The sequence below is a fragment of the Ips typographus genome, linkage group LG4 (assembly GCF_016097725.1).
Source record: "Ips typographus isolate SLU linkage group LG4, UJ_Ityp_2.0, whole genome shotgun sequence".
Taxonomy (NCBI): Eukaryota; Metazoa; Arthropoda; class Insecta; order Coleoptera; family Curculionidae; genus Ips; species Ips typographus.
This window is the reverse complement of record NC_138425.1, coordinates 9,280,805-9,303,430: the sequence shown is the minus strand read 5'-3', so window position 1 is coordinate 9,303,430 and position 22,626 is coordinate 9,280,805. Positions and strand designations below refer to the sequence as shown.

Genomic DNA, 22,626 nt, shown 5'->3' with positions numbered 1-22,626 from the left:
ACCAACATCTAGGTCATTTAAAGAGAAAATGATTACGGTCGTTTAAAAAAGGTATTTTCTATGAACATCAATTTTCTTGAAGTAATCTGTTTAAAAAGAACGCTTGAAGCACGATTTTCTTAAAGTAGAACGCTTCTAGTTATAAATTAAAACCTGGATTCAGGAGTTTATTTTATTTTAAAATACCACAAATAATTTACCGTCTCAATGATTTAAAGCCATGAAGTAAAAGCTTATTATCTTACGTTATGTTGCTCAAAAAGTCTCTTAAAAGCAAAAAAACAAAACAGACTAAATGTTTGAGATATTTACTATAATGTTTCAAAAGATTATTCCTAACATAACGAAACATTCACTTATCAGAAAAATCACAATAATATACATTTGTCACTGCTTTAAAAGTTTGTTATCTAAAGGCTAGTTTAATAGTATAATTGAAACTTTTAATGATGGCTTTCATGCATGCATGCTTCCATAATATAATAATACAAAACCTATAATTATAAATTTAATTCACGAACTAGAGCAATTAAAAAACAAAACAAAAAATCCTACCTTTTAATCAAGATTTTAAAGTGAATATTCATAAACTTCTTGCAGAAAGTTTGTTAAGTTTTTTTCTGCTTAGCTGCAACTTTGCAATGCATTTCCTATCTAACTACAAGCTGAAACTGCATCAGAATTAAAAGGATCTGTACGCGAAGGAGTAGCGTTTCAATAAATTATAACTCTGAACATCAATTTTCCTAAATTTGAGTGGAATTTTTAATACTACGTACCTTGCTATGCTTTAGTGAGAGTAGGGCTCAGTTAAAATAAAAAATGTATAAGCTTCTACTTTATTTAAAAAGATGGCTAATATTTAGTAGTTTCGATGCTAGCGTTAGCTACTCGAGCGTTAATAACAAAATATTCTAAAACGTGAAAGCGTAAATTGTGATGCTCTGTAAATAGGTTATTATGGAGTATTTGCGTGACAATTTAAAATACAAATCATAGAATGAGTATTTGCAAAAATGCAATTTAGACTGGCTTAAATTGCTTACAATAAGCAAAGATAACAAGCTTTATTGTAGTGATGTTGACCTAAGTTATGTGATCTGTAATGTAACATTTACTTTTTTACATGAATAGGTCTATTATTGCAAACCGACATTAATATAAAATAATCTGAATACATATTCATTTCCCAAGGGAGATTGACTGTACTCGAACAATATGAATCAATTTCAATGTGAAATTCCGATGCGAAATATGCAAACATACTTGCCCAAAAATGTATGTTTAGTTTAGAAAACCATAACCAAGTTCTAAGCGGGGATTTACAGTAAACTCTTCCATGCGAAAAATCGTTTAACTTTAGAACTTGCTTGGTATGTTATGACGTTTAATGTTTGGAGGAAGACAAATCTGAATAACATACACTATTGTTAGGAAATGAAAAGCTAGCTTTAATTGAAAACTTTTAGCCTGATAACAGCCAAACTTTTAAATTTGTTTAGATACAGTATACTCCCAAAAGACAGAAGTACTTTTAATTAGCTTAAACAAACTTTTTTTAGGGGGAACGACGTAGAAGGGATACTCCACAACACTCACGCGAGTTTGCGTGCCCCAGGGTGCGACGAGGAGCGCCAAATCCAAGTGGGAGCGTCCTCGTGCTTTCCTAGCAAAAAGTTGCTCTCTATTTCCAAATATCCCAATAAAATAAAATGTAGAGCTGAATCCAGACCTTTCGGGGCTCTATCGCGCCGCCGGCTGCCGCTCTTCCAAATGTTATTGCTCCACCAAGTCAGGGTAAAAAGCACTAAAAGGGTCGCTTTTCACCACCGAACGAATAAAATGAGCTATTTAGACACGCGACATCGCAAATGCATTCTAGATTTGATACAAACTTTCAACCTGGATAAATCCGAGAGGAGACTCGAGGATTTTTCAACCACCCTTCAGAAAATTACGAGTGCGAAAGTGAAAGAAAACATTCTGATATGCGATGCGGTTGAAATGAACGATGATATCATACGTTTTTAGTTGATGTGTGTTAAATAAGTAATTTAGTTTAGATCTACAGATATGTAGAGAAAGCATTCTGAAAAGCGCGATATAAGAAATAATTTAAAATGTTTTACGTGCTCTGATAACGTTTTTTTGACTACTGAATCGACTACTACTACAAGTATATTATGTAAGTTTTAATTAAATTAGGAATGTGTGATTTCAAAAATGTTGATGATTTTTCTATCTATGACAATTTATCAATCTATGAAATTGGTAAAAAGCTATGAAGTATATTTTAAATGAGTTTTCATAAGAATTCCGTCTCTTTTATAAATCAGAAAATAGTAATAAAAAAACAGTAGCAGTTTTAAAGATTCCATTCAATAACTAATTTCCAGGGGCTATATTTGAACAGCCGCGTTCTCAGAAAATGTTTTCGTAAACAACTATATTACATTTTTCTTGCTTAATTTCAAGTTCCAACAAACGGCACAGAACAATGAGAAAAGTCATTTCTTGATACAAAGTGCAAAAAATACATGACTTCTTTTTATCTTCTTCGACTATCCAAGAACGAGATAGCAAAAGCATTTCGAAGCATATCCTAAGACGTTCAACCCAATTAAGAATTTGTGCAGGACTTAAAAAAAACAAATTCTACCATTATTCTTAACATATTACTGAGTTGAGAAAAATGACATTAAAAAATCGATACTCCGACTGATATTCAAACTATCTATCCTTCCTATCACTGAGCAAACACCAAAATTACCACTGTTGGACCTATAATCAGGAAATATGCTCGTATCTAACAATCGACATCGGAAATTCAAGTGAAAACAATTGGAAACATTACAGTTTAGAGGGAGTTGGATGGCAACCATAGAACACGATCAATGCATTAGATGTAGTGATTATAGGACACATTTTGCCCGTATAATACTTTAATATCTGTTTTAACGTCGAATGTTCAATAGGAAAGTATTTAATCCTTAAATAAATAGGTTAACGGTTGCATTCATGACTATTAAATTACTTAACTTGCTGAACTGACTTAGTTTTTTACAATATTTTCTAGGAATTTGACTGTCTCTCTACCTCATTATTAAATTTTAGTTCGCCCATTTTACGTCTTATAACAAACCCCTACAATACTTTTTATTAATAGACACGAATTCATTGAATTTGAATGAAGAACTAAAGCGTTATTATGAAACTTAAAAGGAAGGTTTCAAACAAATCAATAATCAACCTTACCAGACAAAAGAAAAAAATTGAGGGGCCCTACAATTGCCAATTACGCCAGGACTCTGTCTGCTTTGCCACTTGTCCTTGCCGGCTTTTTCTACCGATCGGATATAATAAATGAAGTTTCTGGGGGAGTTTATTGTGAGTGGCGCCCAAGTACGTCACGCGACCTTTTGACCCATGAAAAATGTCACGCCCTGTCGATTACCAAAATTGACCGGAAATGACTTGCAAACTAAGGCTTTTTAGCTCTTCCCTAAGGTAAGGTCGTCAGTTTGGAATTTGGATAATAGCGAGGACTATAATGTGCCTCGTTTTGCCACTATTTCTAGAATAGAACTAAGGAAATTATTCAAGAAAAGAAAGTGCATATACACTAATTAGGTTCACCTTAGCTTATCTGAATCGTGATTACTCATAGTTTGTTGAACTGTATTAACGCGTTCCTCCTGGTTGATTTTAACAATCCGAAACGGTGCCTTCAGGTACATTGTCTTCTCGTGAACTTTCAAGGTTGAATTCCTTCTTTAAACAATAACGAACCCATCTTGTTTAAGGTTAGTACAAGCTCAAACCTCTATGACTACGACATTTTTGAAAGCTAGTTTATATACAAAATGGTAACTTTAATGAAATTTGAAACTAAAAGAGTATAAAGGCTAGCGACAGCCAATCCCACATTTACGAGTCCGCCCCCCGGGGGGCGTCAGTGTCGTTGGGGTTGGATTCAAATTTCTTTTTCCCCGGGCGTCATTCTGTCCGCTAGCGAGCCGCACCTTCGTTTGATAAATGATTTTCCTGACGACGGAAAACGTCCACCGTTTCTTATTTATAGTTGCTATTTTAAGGGTGTGATAATCCCGCTAATTTAAGCACATACATACAAGGGATAAAAAAATGCCCGCACATTGTAGAAATTTCAGTGCGGTTTACACGGAAAGTCGTAAATACACCGACCTCTTAATTAGGCTATTGTTTCCCATTTCCCACGATACAGATTTAAGTCACGGTTAAGGTCTCATGTTTTCTCGCGTTTCCGTCTTAATATTGCTAAGTTAGAGCCGTGAACTGTCAAAGCATATACGTCTTTGTACTCCTGTTCTCATCGGTAGCTGTTTCCTGATTTTTTTTTATAAAAAGACAGTTAATTAAGTGGTGCGGATGATACAAAATTATGTATTTTCTGGTTTGGCTTGATTTCTGTTTTGTTTGATCTAAGTTGTTATTTAAATAGATTTGCGGTAAGTGACGCTTTTCGACACACTTGAAAGATAATCTTTACGCTACGCTAAGTACAATCAATCAAGTATCAAAACTCATTAACCTGATTGATTGGAGATAAAGCCTTCACCATATTACTGTACCACCAACACAGTAAATATCCAAACTACGATATATCAACACAAATGTACTTCTGGAAATAGAATACTATGGTAAAGGAAAGTTTTACAAACAAATAAATAAACGCATACCATAATAATAAAGATTAAACAACCTAACAACAAGATTGCTGAATGAAAGTGTTTTAACTTCTATGTTTTTATGGTATTGACGACTTTAAGAAACCTAAACATAGCTTATTACACGGCTCCTTTCACGTGCTATAAAATATTCAATCCAGGTTTTGCCTTTTTAGTTTTGCTTTATTTTCCTATGTTGTATAATTTACATTACCTATGAAAAGAAACCTGTTATTTCACTAAAATTTACTTTTTCAAGTTAATCCAATATAGTCAATCAAGAAACTAATAAAGCACCAAATGGCCTATTACATATGGTGTCCATTAACAGTGCAACGCCACCTTACTTTTCTGAATAGGATTGATAAATTTGCTCGTTCTCCTTTGATTTTTTCCTGTTGTTATAATTTGGTTCTAAACAAAACAATCAAACAATATCAACAGAAAAACTTTTTTTAACTGATTCCCAGAGATGGTTTATAAAAATTGATAACCAATAATACCGTACTTATAAAACGATCAGTTTTGAATGACGTTTCAAAACAGTTAATCCAAAAAAATGTATGACTATTCTGATTGATTTTTTTCTGAACATTTCTTTGCAATATCGATGGTTTTCAACTTACGACAGGGTTAAGTAAAGTTTTAGGCAGTTTATACCAAAAGAACAAAAACAAAAACCGTTTATTCTTAGAAATAACTTGGCTTAAAGTATCACTCATTTAAAATTAATAAACCGGCTATCTAAAATTTTCATTGAGATTGTTACTTCTGACTGTAAATACGACAGTAATTATTAGCGAACTAATTTTATAACGCAAGCTGTTGACGCATTTTTTCACCTACATATAAATAGAACTACTATTAATTTTCTCTTAAAATATTGATTGCCCTACAGTCGTTTTAGGTTTCCAAACTTAATAGTCAACATTTATTAGTTCCAAACACCATTGGAAAAAAGGATACGCTTCCCCAAACGGCAAATATACGAGGCGTAGCCTAAAACCAGATTAATTAGGGTATGGCAGACAAGCCCTAATTTTTTTCTTTATTTAGTTTGTTGGAATATTTGGCTTCGTGCCAAAACGTGGTTATTATTTATGCTTCTTCGTTCCTAATGGCACTTGTCTTTAACCCTTCGACCTTTCCAGGGTTTATTACGGCGTTATCGTGGGCTCTTCGAGAACGGTATTTGATTTGGTTATCAACGGTCACTCATCGATATTTATTTAGGACCCGGATTTTGACAACCTTATTTACGAACTTATTTATTTTCTTCGGACGATATACGATGTAAATTCCAGAAAAATAACATGAAAATTGACCAAATCTGAAACGCAGCAAAAGAGAAATTTAAAAAACAAAACTCCGTACATCATGTAGCACCAACATTTAGACAAGTGATCAAATGAAGCATTATTTGTTGGAGAAAAAATAATCTCCAGTAAAGTAAAAATTCCACTTACGTGGAGTTTACATTTCATGTAACGTTATTGATATAACAAATAATTTATAGTAGACATGTGATCCTGAAAGAAACGGGAACCCCCGTGGGAAATCTGGAAGTGTGTATTATTTGGGCCATGTGTTAGTCATTGGCGACATGGCAAACACTTGTTGGGCTTCGTTTTAACGACCATGGTATTCATTAGTGGAAGGCAGCATTAAATTAGCATTTTGTGTTATAACTCTAGATTACATCACAAACACATTATAACGCTAGTTATTTCAAGTCTATCATTAAATGTATAACGCGTAGGTACACAATCGATACTATGATATAACGAATCAAACGTTGAACAAAATAGTCATCTCTAAATTCATATAGAGCAGAACGACTATATTGCGGGTGATATAAACTTCAAAACCACGCTCATTGAAGACATTTTCTAGAGCAGTTTCTACGAGGGTAAATAAGATCAGAAATAACAGCGGAAAATGCGCTAGGGAGCCTAATGCCAGTCACGAATTGCAAATTCGCGACCGTTTCGTCGGCAAAGCAGACAATGCCGACGAAATTTCTGGCATACATACTTTCGCATCTGTAATAAAGCCCAAGTAATAGCGCACTTAATTGTTTTAGGACTGTATCGTGAAAATGAGGAAGGCAATTCCTTTTCAAATACCTTGCGAGCTTCTTGGCGAATATTAATTGCTGTTACTTACCGGCGCTCAGCTTTTAATAGACGAGAAGGTCGGGTTGCTTACCTGTAATGAAGAAGAAAACCTACATTAAAACCATGTAAAAAACATAATACAGAAAAATGTCATCAAAATTGTGATAATAACAAGTTCCCAAGAAAAAAACCTTTCTTTACATACACATATTTTTCCAAGGAACATTTTAGGTCGATAGGCACTAATTAACTATGGAACCATTAATCCCTGGGGTAACAGATTGTGTGATTACCCTAAAACTCGGCAATTTATCGAATTTAACCTGACAAATACATATTAAATTGCACTTTCAAAAGCTATTAACATTAACAAAATCGATGTCTCTATAACCTAATCTTGCATAATGAATATTCCATTACGTTATCCAGGATATTGGTATGGTGCGCTATAATTTCACACTTACAACGAAAAACAAATTTATCCAGTCACTCAAACAATTAAGTAAAAACTTTTGATGTAGTTTATATTTGCGCCATACCTAAAACGCAAAGTACTCTAATTATCATATTATGCTGATAAAATACGAACTTCGATATTAGAAGCGAAAAAAGGATTTTTATATTTTAAATACACAAATTACTGCAAAAAGTTGACATAAGTCTGTCTAGATCACTTTTTAAGTTAATTTAAGCTGTCCCCATAATTATATTTCTTGAGAGCTTGAATCTTTGCTTGTAATTATTCAGAACATGTAACGTTCATTCTTATTAGCATTCTTAGCGTAACTAACCTTCACGTAAATGTTAAAAATTAGCAATAAAAGATTCTTAAAAGTTTCTGTTCTCCTAAAATGGTCTGTCCTGTGTAATTTTATATAGTTCTTTAATGACCTCTTCCTTCTAATCTTTCCTATTCTGCTATTTTATGTTATGGCTACAATCTTCCATTGTTTAGCTGCACTTCTGTTTTAACTACCACTACCTAAATAACTCTGTGACTGCTAGAATTGCTCGAATTGTGTGTAGATAAAGATTTTACAGCTTTTTTATTAGAATTTCAACGAATCTTATAGGACAGCCCAGTTTTACAGGTCATATTGTAAACCTATTTATCCAAGTGCGTTTTGCTTAGGTTTGGTGTGGTTTTCCAACAAACAGATCAAGCAATTTATATACAAAACAGCTTTAACAAATTGATGAAGTTCTGCGCATCGTGAAACCCAACTCTTAAATACCCGAATAAACATATTAAATTTACTTCAAGCTCCACAGATTTAAAAAAGAGTTTGTTTTTCCATGCAAATTAAAACAAAATTTTAAATTTAACTTTATAGCAATCTCTGTCCAAAGGGAAAGCTGTACACCAGTAATTTTCGGATAGGAGGGTAGCTTCCTGATAACAATATTCTATGGTAATTTTTGTTTGCACAAAGCATTGAGTTTATCTTCGTTTTGAAACGGGACAGACAGCATGGCACAAAAAGAGATTTTTTCTCTTTGGTAATATTTTTGTAACTTTTCATGTAAGTAATTTAATTGAATTCAAATTTTGAAAGTCAGTCACTGCGTTTTCATGTAAAAAAATACAAAGTTATTAACAAAACCATTTACTATCAATAACTAAAACAAATTTGAACTTCTAACTTCGGTTTTGTCCGCGCTTTTTGGATACCTTCCATGTCTTAATAAGTTAATTAACTTTGACTTGATATTTCAATCTACAACATAACACCCTTTATTCATGCCGCGATCTACGGTAACTAACTAGTTCCTAACCGAAACGTAATAGCTGTCCAATTGAATTACAATTCAAGTTTGCTTTAACGACGTTAACATGTAAAACAAGCCTTAGATTTAACAGGATCCAACTGATTGCAAGTGGCCAAAACTTGGATAAACTTTGCTGCCACTTGTAAAGTTTCTTACATCAACCTTATGCATTTAATTTTTTTTAGAATTGAATGAGAAGTAAATATTAAGTAAAAAATTAATGAACACACTAAACAATTAACTAACAAGTCGGTAAACAGCTGCCCTAATACAAACGTGACCTAATTTCTTTCATACCTGTAGAGGCACAAACATGACACCAATTTAAATTGATTGCCGTCCCAAAACAATCGTCAACGTTCAGGAAAAAAAAAAAAAAAACGTTTGCCCAATTTCAATCGAACATCATTTTTCCAATTCTGGCTAGCGACATTACAGGAAAACTTTGTTATTTTCCACAAACAATTAACGATACATTTGACAAAGCTTCGTATATAAATAAAATTCAATAATTCCCGACTGGTTATACGTATGTTGACTAAACTGAGTTAGCATATTTAACTTAATTATCTATATTGAAAATGTTTGTTCGGCTAACCAATAAATTATTCCGATTTGATTGGAAACTCTAACAAATAAACACCAATTCTATCAACTGAGTGACGGATAAAAGAATTCTTAACCTAGACTACTGTTAGAGGGGTTTGTTTTGATTTAAATATGTTACAAAAATATAACGTTTCATGTTTAGCTGTTTTTCAAACATAATCTCTTACCTGTACGTCAAAATTGTGCTGTTGCTGCTGCAGCACGGCGTTGTCTACCTGATGTTGTTGTTGAGCAGCAGCGTACTGTTGGTGTTGACTCTGGTCGTACCCTTGTCCTGCTGCGGCTTGCTATAACAAGAGAAAATTAGATTTACATAATTTAATTCTAACAAACAAAAAACAAGTCATCCAAACAAATCAAAAGTTTCCTTTTTTGCTTTGTTTCCTGCTTTGTTTGATGTTGAATGAATGCCACAAAATCAAACTCTATAAAACTTTTGGAACTTTATTCTCTAAGGTTTTACAGTTATTATTGTCATTTTGTCTGCACACAACTTGTCGATTTTTGTTAAATTCCAAAATTACTTTTGTTGGTTTCTACTTTCAGGTATAAAAGGTTCCAAAATAGAGGGTGATCCTGAACAATCTATTTAATAACTCGATTTGAGAGCTGGGCAGTGGTCACTGTAGAATTTTGTTAACTATTAATAAAACAAAACTTGCCAAACACTTCAAAATATTAATCATTGATTCCAGCAATCAAACCCAACTCCACTTCAGTCTACATTTCTGGAGATTGTGGGTTCTTTAATCTCTCTTTTCTCTATTTTTAAATTGATAATGCAAACTAAGCACCCATGTTACTTTAAAAAACTCACATTCCTGTTCCGTCAGAAGGTGAATGATTATATTATAACTGCTGTCACTAAACACTTTTGTTTTCAGTAGTCACCCAGTTTTAGTTATTATCAAAGCTAGTTTGATTTGTGGCAATGTGTGCAATTCAGCGAAACTAATTACAAATTTTGTTTGTTTGTGTGTTGAGATAGTTTCAATCACCTTCTGACTACAATCTAAGAAACAAATGCTACTGTTTGTTGACCTGTATGAACAAGCTGGCAATAAAATTATTATACAAATATATTATTTACAATTTAGAGATATAAGTACTCATTATTTAAAGCAATACCTGTTGAGTCTCTGCAAAATGGTCGGCAAACTGCTGATTGACGCTCTCGGCCAAGGTGACCCCCAGGTGAGGCCCCAACGGATGGTGTTGGGGCAAATGATGCATCTGATGAGCGTGAAGCGCTCCTCCACCACCGTCGACCGGAGGCGGCTGTTTCAACACCAATCCCATAGTAGCAGGGTCCAGTCCTCCGATTCCGCCCGCTGTAACGCAACCATTTTTGTTTAGGTCTTCTTCTGCCGGTGACGGCTGTCTACTACCAGGAGTCCGGCTGTAAAATTAGGGAAACATGTAGTTCCAAACAAACAGTGCAGTGATAAAATCATGACATAATCGTTATTTCAAGCAGAAGAATATCAGGTGTCATAGTAACTGCAGTTTTGAAGAGAGTATAAAAACCGTTTGGGTAGACACAGAGATGCAATTTTTGCAGTTATGTAAAACTAGTTGTCTTTAAAGCAAAGTTAGTGTACCTAAAAATACAACTTAAACAAGTAAGAAAACTTTAGAGAAAGTAGAATTTCTTGATGCCTTGCATCAAAATGTGCAAGTTAATTTAGAAACAAATACACTAGAACATAGTGGATCAATAAAAACTTCCAAAGTACATAAAAACTTTGCTGTAACTTGTTGTATATAACAATTTGCCGCGCTTGGTGGTGCACTTTCTAAGTCTATAAAACGTGTTTATCGATCAAATGGGACTAGCAAAATGTTTCAATTTCTATAAAAATGATAAACACCAATAGCGCTATAAACCTAAGTAATTTTGTGATTTACAGTACGATAGAAAATATTGGGAAAGTATTTAATCTCACTTGATTCATCCATTTGCTTGTAGGTAAGAAACTGAAAATGTATTTATCAATCAGCATAAAAAGACTATTATGCATGGAGACTTCTGGTCTGGTAATGCTAATAGAAATTAACATCCTCTCTTTGAAATCAAATAAATAAATGTTATAACACATCTTTCATTCAACAAACCGTCTAGGCAGCTTTATTATTTTTTACCCATTAGGAAAAAATACAAATATACTCAACTTGTCAAAAACACGACTGATTGCAGTCATAAAACTATACTACTTAAAGTTGAAAATGATATTACAACAAACAAAACTCTATGGTATTATGGACAGATTATAAAAACCCTTAAAGATATGGTAGTAATAGTTTAATAGAAAAAGAACTATTTTTCAGTCAGTATAATCTCCCAGACACACTAGTGCCATCTACTGGAAAAATGTGTAAACCAAACACATTATCGAACGCGCGCAGTTAGTTTACGTTCTGACCTCCAGATGTCGAAGCGAGACTCAACAGTTGTTCGATAACCACGTGGTATAAATAAACAGAATGGGAGGGCCGGTAACCACGGTAACAATAAGAAAATAAAAACAAAACCGAACAGATGGCGATGTTGTCACGCATTCGGAGTTCCATCAACAATTCCACAAGTAATCAGAGGATTTTCCAGAACATCCACGGGCAATCAATATTGAACTAATTATCAAATAAAATTGTGTTAATCCCAAAGAGCAAACAACAGAGATAGCTCGGATAAAAGCATTGAAATTAATTAAATTTTCGACAAAACTTAGTAAAACAGGACTAATAAATTTAGCAAATAAAACGCGTCATCTCAGTACGATGAACTTTTCTCTAAAAACAAACAACGTTCCAGCTGACGCGTTATAGGCTAATCAGCGAGATTGCGATCGGTTCGGCGAATGTATAATGTTAGGAATGGGGAATTTGAACGTGCAAAGTCTGGCAACGTCGAGTCATAGGCTCACACACACGTGTCATTGACTCGAGCCAAGGTAGACCCGAGACCTTGAACCAAGTGGAGCCAGCCGGTGGATCTGCGGAAACTGACGCAGAACCGCATTAAACAGAATTTATAACGTTATGACTTTACGGAAGAAAGCAGAAGTGTAACACTTATTTTATCATTGAAAACTTTTACCACTTTTACTATCGCTTTTTCTAAGAAATATGTGGTGCAGCTACAAACTGCAAACCAAGGATAAAGTCCTACAACTTGGAAAAGTCAATAAACGAGTGATAACAGAAATTTTGTTGACAAAGTATTAAACACGAACAAAAAGTAGAGGGTGTGGCAAATTACAACCAAATGATAACTAAACGCTCAGCTGGCCTTATGTAAGGCAGGAACGGAAGTTTCATAAATATGAGGCCCTTTAATCTAAAATTTAGATACGGAGAGGAAATATGACTAACATTTGCAGCTTCACCAGACGAGAAACAGAGCATATGTATATTAAATAGAAACTGGCTGGGGTGCATTTCAGTCTAGCGAATCATACAGAAGGGTGGTAGTAAGCATATTATATTTGTGAGAACAGTTATAAAATGACGAGACTATTGATTTTCTGAATTATTTAGATTAATCCCTCCCAACGGCAATTGTAAAAACTTGGATGGTCTGTTCCAATAGCTACAATTTTAACAAACTCACTTGAATCCTTTGTCATCTTCTTGTCCATTAGCCTGCTGCTGGGAAACTTGTCCATTAACTCCTTGTTCGTCTTTAGGGCTCTGCTGTGCTCCCTTGTCTTTTGGATGATCTTTATCGTCCAGATGTAAAACTCGCATTCGTTGCTCTAATCCGCCCGGTACAGTTTGGCCACTCTTATCCCCAGTCGGGGAAGTACCGAGCACGTACTCCACCTGAGCGAATCCAAATTGCTGTAGGAGTGGATAAAATCACTTTGTAATCATATTTAATACCATTTTAACGCCGAGTCCACCAGGTCCGTCGGATCCTCTAGGAGAAAGAATACCGCCTGGATCTCCGCCCGCTCCTGGAAAAACTCCGCGACGGCCACCCATTGCCAAGGATGCTGTAACCGCATGATCACCTAAAATTAGTATTAATTATTATACTTTCCTGACCTAAATTTTAAAAAATCTCCTCATTCATAATTCGAGTAATCCAGAAAATACCTTATTTAGGAAATATTCTTAAGCACGTCATTATTCTGCACTTACATGATTATAAAACGCTTAACGAAAATTTATTCTTAACAGCATTTAACATGACCGATAATGGGTATGCAAAGTAGGCTTAAAACCTTGCAAGAAGACAACCAATTATTTGCCTATACCCCACTAATACTAGTCTAACTTGCAAGGTTAAAAACTTGTGTCATGGCTGTTTTCAAACGCAGGTATTATTAACGGCAAAATATAATTAGAAAAACTACATTAAAAATTTCGCTATACTGCTAATATTGCCGGAGCATAAAACAAAAACTAGGAATTATCATATTTCACAAAAATAACAGGTTTTGAAAGATTATAACGGAGGTAACCGCAAAAAGGAAGTTTGATGAAACCATTATCATTTGTTTGCCGAATGTTGTAAGAATTTTGTCTAGCTGTGTACATACAATTGTTTTAGAATGTTGAGTTTTAAAATTCTAGACCATAAAGATTAAATAATTAAATAGTGCATTTCTAAAGTTCTAAATAAAAAAACATCTAAATTACTTGTATTTTCAGTTTCCAGTTTCCGGAATAATTTCGCGTATTAAATTTAATAAACAAACCCATAAATTTGTATAAAATTTTACTTCTCGGTTGCAAAATACGGTTAAATTTAGCCGCCTTCTGTTCTTTACACTCCTATACAGCTTTCTCAACAATATACACGTAATATGCGAACAAAGACGTAATTTTTGCTTCACCCACAACCTTACTATTGGATAAACGTTACTATTATTGTCACAAATAATAGCTAACTGGTCGAGTCACTGGTATATAATACTTGGTGATATTAAACTTATGGGTTTGGCGTGCCTCGAAATCACATATTAGTTGGTAAAATTATGCGTGCAAGGAGAGACAAATTTAAGGTTATTAATATGTCTTATAAAGAATTCAGTGTTGCACAAACGATTTTTCGATATCAAGTTGTATCTAAAATTAACCAACTATGACCAAAATTACAAATGTGATAAGGAAAATAACGTCACATTCAAAACATTTACCTTTATTGACTTTTGCCATAATTGTTATGATTTATTTACCTCATGACTCAATCAATGAAAGTGAAATTATAATCATAGTCTAATGTTTATTAAACATGTAAGTAAACGAATATGTATTCAATGAACGTGTTTATTCATGAATAAAGAGATTAATCATGCAGCTAGATGGTAAAGGTATTTCGTTGAGATTATTAATCACCTATTAACATGCAAATAGTTTCCTACAATATTTAGCAAGAGTAATAGTATATTTTTTAAGTAAAAATTAATCGGATCAAAAATTCTCTGTGCAAAATAATAGCAGATAGAATTGGTTTGTTAAACTTCGCCATGGAAAATTGGTGGTTTCTTAATCTTCGCCATGGAAATAAATCTCGAAACATTATAAATGAATAAAACATGAACCTTAGTTCAAAAGATTTCCAAGACACAAGTCAATATATTCAATGCATAAGCTGATTATGTCAAACGGGACATGCTACGTCCAGTTGTCAACTTCTTTCTGTTGTTCAATTTCATCATAGATATGCTTTGAACAAAATGAAGTATAAAGAATACAACAGTAATATCCAAGAGATTTACATTAATTACATAATCGGTTGTTTTACTCTGAAATGGGATGGACAACTATGAACAATTTTTCACCACCAGAATACCATTTTTCCCATTGAACCTATGAAAAAGTCTGTGAGTAAGTCTGTCTCATCTCTTGTGTTTTGGACTATGTGAACAGCTTCCACCTTCAAAATCCGGATGCACCGTAATTAATTTTAATGGCTTTAATACAAGTAAGGATTTGTGCTTAGATTGTGACATTCAGTTTAATGCATGACAAACAAGATTCAAATTCAAAACTTTAAGCCATCTAAATGGCTTGAGTTTTAGCATCTCCCTGTCTCTTCTATTGTTTGCTGTGACCTAAAATGCCAAATTAACTAAACACATTTCGTTGTGAAATACATCGGACACTGAAAGACATGACATTATTAACGGCTTGGTTGAAAATCAAAAATCAATTGCATAGATGAGACATGAACTGACTGGAAGATCAAACATCCAAGGAAAACAAGCCACATTTGGCATCTTGGCAAGAGACAGGGCTGCAAACAGAATAGCAGACGTGGGTCGCCGGGGCAACGGGCGTCCCGGCAAAAAGCGTCGCCCGGGCGACGATGCCGACGCCCGGCACGCCCCTATAACGAAACGCGTCGCAAAACAGCGCCAAATGGAGTTTTCTCGGTGGCGACACCAGCATGCTGGTGGAAAATGGCTTCTTCGTTGACCTGGAAAGTTCAACGCTCATTTAGTTTAGGGTATGCACCATCAATTTAACTTTATCAGGCAGAGTTTGCAGGACCATGTTTGAGATAAATGCTGGTAAAACGTCAAAGCTCAGGTTTTTCAGTCGAAAATTTATAATGGGTTTGAAAGGAAATCCGGCGTGATTTAGGTTGATTGTGGACGACCTTTAAAAAATCCCAGTCTTTAGAGACTTCGCACACAAAAGACGGCATAATTGATAAGTTTTTTTTGAGAAGCTGTCAGCAGTAAATCTATGTAAGAAGCATCATTTAGCTAATGTCTTATGCATTACAGAAATACTCATCTACGTTGTCACCAGTTTTCCCCAGTGCTTAATACAACTTCAAAAAAGTAACTAAAACTTTCCTTTTGATGATACAGGGTGTGTAAACACATAAATGTCATGAAATATGCTACCAAGAATAAAACTAAACTCAAATTAATGAGGATGATAGATCCCGTCATGTAATATTTAAAAACGGTACGAAACAAATTGAGCCAGACTAACATCAATTTCTCTATCCACCTGCTCTAAAGTAAATCACCCCCAATGTATAAAAAAACTGGATTTATCGTCCGTAGAATCACTTTCGGGGGACCCGGCGGGAGAGAAAACCTTGGCGTAGGTCGTTGCAGCATCGCCAGCAGAAACTGGAATTTATTCCTTCCACAGTTGCCAAATCGACTTCAAAGCATTAAGGTGATTATTTTAGTTCAGTTCTTTGTCAGTGTAACAAATAACTACGATTACGGCCGTATGTTAATCACGTCATTAGAATTCTTGGTATTTTCACGCACAGAGTGTAGAGACAAAACAGTTTCATCATTACTTTAAAATTATATTGACAACACATACCTGGTGCAGCCCATGTTGGATCTCTCCAAACACCTTCGTGATTGAGGTGATTTAATGCCAATGATTTGCCATCTTTTGCTTCCAATCCCCATAGTTTTTTCGCCGAAGGAGCAATCTGCAAAAAGAGTTCAAAATGATTCTAACAGTTATAAAAAAAAAATTCTGTCTACTTATAACGCCTAAGACGGATGTTGGATAAGTCCTATAAAAATCATTAATTGCAATTCTGTTAACTTTTTCTATAACAAATAGCTTAGTTTTTTTTTATACTGCCTCATTAGAAAAAAAAACGATTTAACACTAATACTAGTTATTACTTGTGGTACTCTCCAAAGAATAGCAAGGTTAGCACTTAAATTATTGATCAAAGCACAACAAAGGACCTACCATTTTGTCCAAACTGTCACTATAGCATTACTACTTATAAATCCAAAGTCAAAAATGTTAATTTAGTTTGTAGAAGTAAGGACATTGACACTCTACTGTCAAATTTACACTAATAACTATACAATATTTACAAAAAAAAACGATGAAAACTTGGACGACCGAAGATTTCCGACAGACTGAGTATGTGTAGATAAAGACGGGTTTTTCGATGAGAACGCCCCAAAGAAAACAAAAGTTCCAAGGGTTTCAGGTCTGTAAGGCCAGCTGGCTTGGTATGAGCGACGTTGCCTAGTTTTATATCGATCGTCTGAGTATCGTCACTGTTCAGTATTCTTTCTGTCACGATTTCACAGATCCTGAAAGATTATATGGCAACACGACGCACTGTTAACACACAAAAAGACCATGAAAATACTGAACAGGTATAAGACGTTTTTCAGGACCGTATTCATCTTAAGGGAATGGTCCAATTTACTGTTGTTTTATTGCCTAAATACAAAGGTTAACCTTCGGATTGTTATTATTCGTGGATGTGACTTTGAACAATTTTTACTCTTGGCCAGTTTGTGGGAGCTAAAATCGCACAACTTGCACTGCTTAAGCTAATTGTTACATAATTAAACTATTTTTCCTCTAAGCGAATAACATTTATTTCTTTCACATACCAATTGCATAAGACTTATATGGTTTTCTCAGAAAATAAATGCTACAAAAAACTCAATGTTGTGCTGCATCAAAACAATTAATGAAACTATTAATTGGTTTTTTAATAGGAAATCTTTGCTGTACTGAAGCCAATCAAAAAGAAATTTCACAGAGCAATTCTGGAGTAGTTACAAGTCATTGTTAATTGGAAATTTGATAATTTAATTGCCAATATAACAGTTTATTTGAAGCCATAAAAATGCTTTTTCAATATGAAATAATCTAGGCAGGTATGCCCATCATTTTAGAACCACCAAAAAACAAAATGTCACACATAACATTAATAATGGTTATCGGAGAAAGACTGGTACCGGGTTGATCAAAAAAAAGTGAAAAATGAAACAAATATTAAAATAAGCCAAACAATGATGTCGTCGTTAACCATCACGGTTTAGGCACGTTTATATTATTTATTAGCACTGCAGATGAATAATGATTGTGTGTTAGTTGTTGCAACACGCACCAGCATGTATATTCTGCAGATAAAAAGACTAAGATCCGGATAACCTCGTATGTAGAAACCGCTTACCAAATCTGTCTTGCACAAATGCAAATAACCGGCATAAAATATTCTGTTACAGTTTTTAATATGTCGGAATTATAGAAAATATACTAATATTTGTGCATGTTCATGTAGGTATAATCATCTACAGCCACTCAGGAATAAAAAAATCAAACCATATTGTATGTAACGACAATGACACTTATTGCAAAATACTGCATAACAAACTAGTTCACTTAAATAACTACACATGATAGGTTAATATTGCAAATCTTTATCCTGACCAAAACAAAAACTTAGACAATAATAAAATTTTCCTTGACCGGCATAACCCACTGAACTAAAAAGATTTAGATTATTCATTATCAAACTTATTTAAAGTAATGTCAGGATTATACGCCCACTTTTCCCATTTTGACGCCGACGATTGATACGACCTCGCGGCGACGATGAGAATTGAATTCAGAATGCCGTCAACGTTTTCGAGGTTGACCTTCACCCAAGTACATCAATATACATGACCAAAATAAGAATGTTGAAATCGATGACAACATTTTTGTTATCCAGGTAAAACTTACGAAAATAAATAAATCAAAAAACTGACCTAATCAATTAGACACGCAACCACCAGTAAAACTGACCTTAATAAGTTAAGGGGTCAGCGCACCCTCCTTTAAGCCTCTCCACTAATCTTTAACCCGTCGTTCCTTTGTACGTATACCTCTGATCACTCATGATATCACAGGAAAAACACGCCAAATGCGGAAGTGGCTTAATGCATGGCTCAATGAAGAAAGAACGCACACAAAACACGGAAGTGGATGAGCAAGCACCCTTGGAACTGAGCCAAATAGAGCCTGGTCAAGAGGAAGCAACTACGTAACAACTTGACAAAGTGATGCTGAAAACTTTTTGATTTATACGTCTTCAGAACTTGGGTTGAAAGTTCGAATAACAAAATCGGAATGCTACTTTGCAATAATGAACTTTATCACCCTTGCAATTACTTTATCTAAACTTAGAATTAAGTACACGTTCAAGTGAAAACCAATTTTAATTTATCCTGTCACTTCTCTAGTTAGAACTGATTCAAATTGCCTTTGATTCTATTCTTTATATTTTTCATGCATTTTACATAACTAATTCAATTTTTGCTGCAATATGGGCTAGGCCACCACGGTAGCAAGACCTAAGTCGCCTTCATTTTTAATTATGGATGCACTTAGAGCTCGAATCAGATGAGAAAAGGCCACCGCATCATCAATGACGCAGTTTTTAAAACTATTTCTTTCTCCTTCTACAGTTGCCGTCGCATTAGATATAATCAGAGGCGTCCTATTAAAATATTCCCGAAAATATATTGTTAAGCGGTCAAAAAGCCACTTGGCAACGTAGTACGGTTTTTACTTGGACACAATTAAAACAGATGCGGCAGCGGCCAGGGACATTTGGACCTTTTTATATGCTTTTACTAGCAGGCACTCTAAACGGTGTTGCCAAGTTTAAAAAAATGTAGTGGCGGACAGGGAGACTTAGGGGGTTAGGTTAGGTTCCGTTTTAGTCTGGTGTTTTGGTTGTATTGTTGATGGTCGCAGTTGAAGTTCACATAGTGTTATGAATAAAAAACGTTATTTTGTCAAAATGTCTTTCAAAAAGGTTGGAAAGAAAGGTGTTATCATATACAGCCAAGGCCGTGAAATCGTCAGTAACGTCTTACAATTTATGAAGAAAGAAGCAGAAGGAGTTTCCATTCCTTTAAAAAACTTGTTGTCTTTTATTTTCTTTATTAAAAACGACGAAAATGTTTCATTTTACTGATAAAATAATAACACGCCACTGACTGGCTGCAACAACTTGGAAAGTAACGAGAGCAGCAATATTTAAAGCGAGACGTACAGAGATCGTGACATCATCGTTTGATGACGCCTGTGGCCTTTTCTTAGCTGATTCGAGCTCTACTTAACTATATTGCATTGTTCACTTATACAGGGCGTTAGACGAACAGTTTCTTGACTAAATACAGAATTTAAAAATACGATTTTCAAAGTATTTTATCTACCCCTGTCCACCTGAACTGTACCAAATTTTGACATACCACAGTAATCAATTGTTACAGAAACGTCGCTCCAATTACCCTAGAAAATGCACATTAAATCAAGAAGCTTTTTATAGTTTGAACCATTGGTGGTCAAAGTGCTTTTACTCTTCAAAATTTAATTATTGTACTCTAATAGTACTTAAATCTTCATTATGCAGCTCTTTAAATAAAACCACCAAAGTTTAAGACGATAAAACTATAATTTACACCTGCTGAAAGGTTCAAGCAGGTAGAGTACTCAAAAGAATCTCATCAGATTAAACCCCTTGTTAAACCCCCTCAAAAGCTCAATTTTCTTCCATTACATAAATCACCGTATTCTCTAAGAGCCTTCTTTCAACGTAATTTTACTCCGCGATCCAGAAAATAATATTTCGAAGTAATAAAGCGCTACACATTACTGCTTTTATGCCTTTAACTTATTAATCTTTGTTTTATCTCTATTTGGATTACTTTTAAAGCACACAAATTTTAATTATTGTGCCGTTCCAAAAGATATCATATTTTCTTGATTCAGTGTTTTAATAGTCAAAAACTACAAATTATAAGTCAAAAAAGTGCTACACCACTTAAGTAGTACTAATAAGTGAAAAAAAAGCATTGAACTGCGATAATTACAAATTATTAACGGTTGCTATTTACACCTCAGTAATTAATCGTAACGGGAACCAAGTTGAACGATAGAATTGGTGACTTTTACGAAATAATTAAAAAGGTCACTCCAAGAAGCAGGAAATCAAATTTGTTAGGTTCAATTTAACCAACTTGATACAAGCGCTCTGACAAAAAGCAACTTTTGATTCATTATAAGTACTACACAAAAAAATAAAATTTGTCTTACCATATTCGTCGGATCGTAAGATCGAGGAACTGTATGACTAACCTGAAAAAATAAAAAATAAGTTTAAAACTCAGATCAGAACAAAGCGAAACTAAACTAAATCAGACAATGAATCAGGGAGAAAAAAAGCTTGAACTCGTAAAAAAACTTAGAAAAATTGGTCAAAACAAAAGTGTTCAGGTGAGGCCTGAACAAGCAAGAAGAGGTTGGCCCTGAAGCAGGTCGCCGCTAGCGATGGCGCTGCTGGTTTAGTGAACCCGACGTCGACGGCTGGTTCAAGGTCCACTTCTCCTGATGGGAGCGACAGCGAAAAGTGCAATTATATTAATAAGATAAATAAGATTCAATTTAAAGGATGTCTGATGTATATTTGTTTCATTTATGTACCGAAATTACGACAGCTTCAAAGTTGTTAATACCAGAGTGCCGGTTTTGGGAGCTGTGCCATATCTCAGCAACCATACCATCATAATACTTATAAGATCAGATAATTGGGGCACAGTTGGAAACACGCGAGCAATATCTAGAATAGATGTTAAAAGGATAATTGAAGATCATTAATGTAATGTTTTACTTTCAAAATACAAGCAGCAATATAAATTTTTAGTAAGAATAAAATCAAGTAAACTAAAACTGCTGATAAGCTTACTCTAAACTTCTTCAAAAGCTTTAGGTCTTTTTCCTAAGTTCTACTTTGTCTCTTGGTAATTTATGGTTCTTTTACCAACATATAAGTAATTTGAGGAATGAATGAATCATATTACCTTCAATTGGGGATTGATTGGAGACCTAACCTAACCTAACCTAACCTAACCTAACCTAACCTAACCTAACCAACATATAAGTAATTTGAGGAATGAATGAATCATATTACCTTCAATTGGGGATTGATTGGAGACGTTTTATAGACAAATTGCCTACCATAGTCCAAAAACAAAGAGCGTTGAACTTATTTCATCGTCATCATGTAAAAACCTGTTTCATAATGTTAAAGCTACATTTTCATCTATTTTGATAAATGCAAAGCTACTTAAATATTTGAGGTATTCTCCTATACTAAGTGTATGATCGGTCACCAGGTGATCTTCAAAAATGTTACTTTCACTTTTGAGGAAACAACAATTTTCCATTATTTTTAATTTTATAATTAAACGCTCAACAGGACATTAACTAAACAGAGCACGTAATTTATTGAAAAATCGGTTGACCGGTTTCATGCTTTACGAATTATTCAAATCTCATCAATCTTATCCTCATAAATTATGGTGGTTATGTGCGATGGACCTTTCTTTTACCAGCCCATCAGTGCGTCTCATATTTTATATTAATTTGTGCGTAACATCAAATTAAATTGCTTCTGGAGTTCATTCTTCCACTTCGAAAACCTTTAGATGCAGGTAATTAAATTCTAATTTACAAATAGTGCAAGTTCAATTATTGCTCTAATGATCTAATGATTATTGCGGAATAATTTCAATATTTGAGGAATAACGTGACCTCGTAATAAATCAATTAAACGTTTCATAACAATGCTGTCAAATCAATAATTTGGCTTTATTTGCTGTTGTGTGTAGCAGCAAGTCAGGAAG

General features: G+C 34.3%; 1 protein-coding gene across 9 annotated transcripts in view; it reads right to left on the bottom strand.

Moving 5' to 3' along the window:
• pum (pumilio) overlaps nucleotides 1–22,626 on the bottom strand; it is an 82,612-nt gene that overhangs the window by 53,526 nt on the left and 6,460 nt on the right. For 4 of the 9 annotated variants that reach the window (XM_081977781.1, XM_081977786.1, XM_081977782.1 and 1 more), the window contains 6 exons: nucleotides 21,038–21,079; nucleotides 16,505–16,619; nucleotides 13,085–13,215; nucleotides 12,813–13,042; nucleotides 10,331–10,601; nucleotides 9,370–9,489 (listed from right to left, as the gene is read on the bottom strand). In XM_081977781.1, coding sequence (XP_081833907.1) covers nucleotides 9,370–9,489; nucleotides 10,331–10,601; nucleotides 12,813–13,042; nucleotides 13,085–13,215; nucleotides 16,505–16,619; nucleotides 21,038–21,079 — 909 coding nt within the window. Of the gene's footprint in view, nucleotides 1–9,369; nucleotides 9,490–10,330; nucleotides 10,602–12,812; nucleotides 13,043–13,084; nucleotides 13,216–16,504; nucleotides 16,620–16,891; nucleotides 17,085–21,037; nucleotides 21,080–22,626 lie in introns of those variants that run through there. The other 5 variants (XM_081977784.1, XM_081977789.1, XM_081977783.1 and 2 more) reach the window with 4 other exon arrangements.